The sequence below is a fragment of the Bidens hawaiensis genome, unplaced genomic scaffold (assembly GCF_021521415.1).
Source record: "Bidens hawaiensis isolate Kalapana, Puna unplaced genomic scaffold, B.hawaiensis_p1.1 tig00003126_1, whole genome shotgun sequence".
NCBI lineage: Eukaryota > Viridiplantae > Streptophyta > Magnoliopsida > Asterales > Asteraceae > Bidens > Bidens hawaiensis.
The window spans coordinates 1,852,439-1,858,438 of NW_027491168.1; the positions used below are offsets into that span (position 1 = coordinate 1,852,439).

The following is a 6,000-nucleotide window of genomic DNA, read 5'->3' on the forward strand; positions in this document are numbered from 1 at the left end:
ATAACTAGACCCGTTCGGTTGTTTGATTGCTCGTTACGCAATAAGCGGTTAATCACTTATCAATAAACAAATACTAAGGCATACTCGATTTTGTCATGAATGTCACAAGAAAGGAGTGTCATCCATTTTGGTTAGATTGTTCTAGTTTAATCATGTGTTTGTTATCTTCATTCTCTTTGATCTACACCATAATACTCATTTGAACTAAACCTCCATTTAACATCTAAAATCTATAAAGAAGCTTTGTTCTAATTGATGATTATAATGAATATGTGAATTAGTTTTTGTGAAGTATATGGTTATTTTGCAATTATACTTTGATGAGACATGTTTTTTTATCTTAAATTACTTAATCAAGATTGATGGTTAGCACTCATTCATGATTCATTCATGTTCTTGGAAACAAGAAATGCTAAAAAGAATATCTTGATATTTATCCAAAACATGTATCCTTGTATTGTACTTAAAAATGATGAGATACAAGCTATGATCAATTTCTCTAGTTTTGGTAATTCTGAAATAAAATTGTTAGCATGATTGATTAGGTTATTATGCTAGTTAAAGAAATTATATGTTAATGGAATGTGTAATTATAATATACTTAAATCAACCAAGGGGAGGTTGTGTGAATAAACTATAACCACCCGAAGTTGTTAGAATTGGTATTTGAGAAATTGAAGTCAATCCTAATCTTAATACTTCACTAAAACTACTTGCTTACTTAAATTGACATTTTCGTGTTAGACATGAAGATATGCATTCTACTTTCTTCTTTGTCATAGGATAATTCACTTAGAAATAAGGGGTTATTCTATCTTATATTATTAAAGAAAGTTCATTACATATTCATAATATTAATCATCAAGAAAAAATGGAGTGGATTCTTGATTTATGATGGTAACCTTTAATTATTGATTTTCTCGTTTAAAAACTAAAAGGTAAACTAAATCCAAAAGCTAAACCCTAAAAGGTAAACTAAACCCAAAAGCTAAACCCGAAGGCTAAACTAAATCTTTTTTGGAGGTGTTTTTGGAGTAGTTCAAAATTAGAGAAGTTAAGAAAGGACAATTTTGTCAATATAAAATTTTCATTAAAGGATGGGTCAATATGCAATTGAATGTTTTGGTTGGGTAAATATGTAATTAAACATGGTGTAGAGGGGGAAATATGCAACTGATCATTTTTAATAATACATTGACACACATAAATGTTAGTCATAAATGCAATGTCGTAAATGTGAGTCATAAACGCGTGTCATAAATGTGTGTCATTAAATATAACACGGGAAATCGTGTCATAATCAATATATAACTGGGACTTCATCGCCACGCATTTGCGTGTCATAAGTGCCCTTTAATGACACGCAATGCATGTCATTGAAAGCCTTTTTTCTAGTAGTGTAATTGCAACAAAATGAGATACTTGAAAATCCATTAATGCACATTTTGAGGTCAGAATTTTCACCACAAGGACATTTTCGTTCAGTTAACTTGATAAAAGTATGCATTTTTCATTTATAATATTTTCCAACAAAAAAACCATGAAACCCTATCACTACAACCATCATCGTTCAGGCTATGTGATTCTCAGCAATCTTGTACTAGGTCATAGATTTGAATCCTCCGATGAATCTGCAAATTCTTCCTTGTACATTTCCTCAATCATCGGTTTCCATAGTCGAACACGAGCATTTATGAACCAATTTGACCATTAGAAATCCGAACCTCACACATGAATGGATGAGTTTTTAAGTTAAAGTTAATTACGTGGTTCTTTGACAATCCTGTTTGTGATGCCAACAGAAGTTTTTCATTGTCATTTGGGTACCTGTGACAGATAACAAGAACTATTCAAATTCAGTAAAATTTAGAGTGATGAAAGGTATGACTAGAGGTGGCAATTTCAACCAATTTTTGTATGAATGTGTCAAATCAAGTCATGTTTATCTTTAAAGGATCAAGCCAGTAAAATTAAAGGAAAACATTGGCCAAATGATTTATTGTTAATGAATAAAGCTGACTAAAATAGTATCAATAAGTGATAGCTTTGGAACCGAGGTCTAAGTGGAAGGAGCATTTCTATCCTAGATGAAGGGTTTGCCGTCATCCAATCCTTAACAATAGTAAATTTGGTATGAGTGGAATCGGGTATGTTTATTTGCTTGTTTACTAGAATAATATAATTTTGTAGTCAAAGTTCAAAAATTAGTTATTTATAAAATAGTATGTTTTGACAAAACTAAGGTGAGGTCTCACTAGAAGGAGTACTCTATCTCATGAGTTAGTGGAAATGTTTTCCCTCATCGCACCATCTCCATACCCTAATCTATGAGTGTGAATGTGTACATTTGCTTATTATGAATTTTAATAAAACATGTTATTTGAGTTAACCCAACGGACTAGTGCATTGTACTTACGGATAGAGGAAGTGCTCGAAGAGCCAGGACTGTAGAATCATGACAGAAGTCTCTGGTAAACCACGAATAGGTCTCCAAGTTTGTGTTGGGCCAGACATCATTCCAAGCTGTTGAAGGGCGATCCGGTTATGTCTATTGGTTTCTTTATCAAGCAAGCTTAGCTGCGAAAAACCCGTCTTTACTTTGGGAAAATCTTGCATGATTTTCTTTCGGGTAGCGAAAATTTGACACAAAATTGCATCTTTTAAGCTTGAAAAATGTCCTGACATTGCATTAAGAGCTAATACAGTGTATGATTTCCCAGATCCTAAACCTGCATTTGATTCAAATGAAGAAACCACCTCTTCTAGCTTCTGAAAATATTGTTCGTACTTTCTCTCAACCTAAAAATAAACCAGAAAAAACAGTTTCTCAAATCATTAGATGATCATTAAGATATTAACATATTGTTTTAATAATAGTACCTCTTCTAATAAAGAAATGAGCTTTCCTAAAGTTGCTTGATGTTCTTGTTTTTCTATTGACAACCCATTGCTGCATAATTCCGCTTTCAGTTGGGAACATAATTGTAACGAGCCTTGTTGACCCGAACCCGATAAATTACTTGCATATGACTTGTTGATAGACTCGAGATCGATCACGTTAATACTAACAAGCTCTTCAAGTAAAGACTGAGTTGGTTTTAAGTATCTTGAACCAGCGGGTGAGTGTGTTCCATAGCATGTGTAAGAAGCTTGATTAAGTGAAGATAAAGAAGAATAACATCTTTCTTCTGAAAGATTTAAGTTTTTTCTTATCTTTTCTTCATCAGAAACCAAAAAACGTCTTTCTCCACTGCATTGAGTTGAAGATGGAAATAGCAAACCACACCCTAAAGAGAGTGAAAGTTTTTTATTTTGGTGATAGTGGTTAAGGTGTGGTTCGTATGACATTGCAGGAGCTTGAATGAGGTCAAATGATCTTGAAATTCTGTCACCAATGGTTGGACCAGCATCATGAGATTGAGGTGCATATGATCCAAGATTTCTAAAGTCAACTATGTAAGGTTCAAAAGGCTGACTTTCATAGTGGGTTGAGTTTGAAATTAGAAATTGATGAATGATATTAGGGTTTGAAGGGGAATCTGGTTGCACCATGATCAACAACCGGAACTCAAGATTGATGAACAAGAAAAATTAACACCACCCAAGTGCCAAAGTTTTGATCATTTAGCTGAAATAAGTAAAAGAAAATGAATAACTATAAGAAAAACTTGATAAAATGAAGAAGAGAGGAGAAAAAGATGTTTACTTTAATAATTTGATGAAAAGCAAGCAACTTTGGGATTCAAAAGTTTGCAGAATGTGGAAAACCAAGACAAACAGCTTTAGATTGAGCAAACGTGCTTCAACTTTGCTTAATATGTTGCAACATTTATCCAGGAAAAGTAAAATGATTCTCTCTCTCTCTCTCTCTATATATATATATGTGTGTGTGTGTATTTTTCGATCTCTCTCTAGTTGCAACCAATAGACCTTGTAAGATCTATGCAAACAAATAAAACCTATATAATCAGCTAGACTTCAAATGCAAAACTTGCAAATGAACATGAATTGAACAAAATAGATGGTCCCCTACTCCTTTCTCTGACTACAAAACAACAACAACAAAAGCATCTCTCGCCAGCTTTCTTTTTAGTTTGCCTGCTGCCTTGCTACAAATTTCGTTGGGGGACTCAAAAAGTCCAAGAATTAAATCAACATTTTTAGTGTAATTATGATTTATACCCCTTTTTTTCTAAGTTTCGTAATCATGTTATTTGGGGGCTGCAATTTATGACATTATGTAATTAATACGACATGATTTGATACAAAGTTAAACAGGTTAGTGCTTGGGGTAAATAGGTCGACATACGAATTACACAACTAAAACTGTGGCTAAACGTTTTCAACCCACCTAACTTGTTTATGACACACACAACAAATTTAACTTATCTTGTTAAAATGGTTAATAGGTCGTTATGAGAAGTTTATAACCCCCTTTTTTTTTTAATCACGAGAGCATAGTTTTACAAATGATAAATATGGATTGTAATTTTTGGTGACTTTTTATTTTATCATGTTAATTGTGTCCTATTACTTTTTAGTGAATTTGGTAACCGTACTGTTAAGTGAGTTATGCTATTAGAGTTATTGAGTTGTTTTGTATTTAATCGTGTTAACGATGTCGTGCCATCAAAATCATGTATCGACTTAAATTTAATCATGTCAAGCTTGTCATGTTGGCTAATCCATCTATTAAGCATGCCTACTATTCAACAAAATGAAATTATTTAAATATGGTGTATCCGGGTTCACTAATCGTGTTAAAAGTATTATGTCAAGTTCGACCGTTTTAATTAAACAACTCATTTTGCCTGCCTATCATTGCTATACTCATCTAGAGTATTTAGCCCTCTTTCAATGAAAAAATAAAGGTTCTATTTTGTCTTAATTAATAATGCATTTGGCCTGTTTATAGATAAATGAATCACATACATGTTCTGTTATATGATTTGTTTTAAATGTATTATATATAACACTAATATATTTGCATAGTAAATCTCCCGGCTGGTGCCGGCTTTTCCCCGGGTGTTCACGGGCACACCTTCGTGCACTCTACTAACGCTTAAATAACTGACTTTGAAACAAACAACGAGAAAAGTTATCGGTGTGCTGATGAGATTGATTTATGTGGTAAGATGGATGTTGAAATTTTTTGTTCTTTTTGGCTTCTTCCATTTGTTTAATGTTAATATTAATTAATATATTATGAATGATAACATCTCTTTGGGCCACTGGTCGATTAAAGGGTCTGCACTATCTTAATATTTCCAGTTTAATTCCAACAGGAAAGCATACTTTATTCCTACCCTAACCCCCACCCACCTCTGAAGAACTCTGCCTTTCATGGAGTGTGAATCTTTGGTCCGACACACTTGTGAATAGTACATACATACATGCGGCATGCTAAAATCAAAATTTTGACCGACTTCGTTTCGAAATTATTGTACCAAAAGAACATTAGAAAGCCTATAAAAACAATTTTTTAAGGTTATATGAAAAATTTATGTAGCAAACTTACTTTTGGCGGTTTATAATAAATCTTATCTATTTATAATGTATCTGTTAAAAGATTCAATTCAAATGGTAATCTATTATGCTTCTTTTTTATTTTGTTAAAACATTTTCTAATAAATGTTAATTTTGTTAATTTTTGCATGTTGAACTGTCACTTAACCGGAGGGGGTGATTTGCTATTTCTTGGAAAGTATATGGCTGATTTTGAGGACTTTTGCTCCTATTATTCAAGCATAAATAGGTCTCATTCATCATTTGGAGAATATACAGCAGCAACATTCATCGTACACAGTCCTCCGGCTTCTTTCATTCAATCCTTTGGTGATGATACATCCGCTGCATACACTCTTCGCAACCAGTAGGCTGCTGATCAAACATCATCTTTACACTATGAAGCTTGAATAATCTATGATGACCAGTATAATACTTTTTCATGTTAATCACTGTTAAATTTTGATTCTTGCTTGTATCTGTAAGGATTTCGTG

The 6,000-nt window shown here is 32.9% G+C and overlaps 1 protein-coding gene across 1 annotated transcript; it reads right to left on the reverse strand.

Moving 5' to 3' along the window:
* Positions 1 to 1,605: 1,605 nt before the first annotated feature.
* Positions 1,606 to 3,729, reverse strand: LOC143622379 (BEL1-like homeodomain protein 11). The gene is made up of 4 exons (XM_077093550.1): positions 2,881 to 3,729; positions 2,417 to 2,799; positions 1,765 to 1,827; positions 1,606 to 1,708 (listed from the first exon to the last, which is right to left on the reverse strand). Exons 1-4 carry the CDS (start codon positions 3,550 to 3,552, stop codon positions 1,606 to 1,608), a joined length of 1,221 nt encoding a protein of 406 aa, XP_076949665.1. The 5' UTR covers positions 3,553 to 3,729.
* Between the last annotated feature and the right edge of the window lie 2,271 nt (positions 3,730 to 6,000).

Excerpts from the sequence above, each read along its gene's own strand:
- LOC143622379 (XM_077093550.1), bottom strand. The coding sequence starts at position 3,552 with ATGGTGCAACCAGATTCCCCTTCAAACCCTAATATCATTCATCAATTT. Across the intron at positions 1,828-2,416 it reads TTCGAGCACTTCCTCTATCC|GTACCCAAATGACAATGAAA; the intron begins GTAAGTACAATG and ends TATCTGTCACAG. Across the intron at positions 1,709-1,764 it reads GGATTGTCAAAGAACCACGT|GTCAAATTGGTTCATAAATG; the intron begins AATTAACTTTAA and ends GGATTTCTAATG.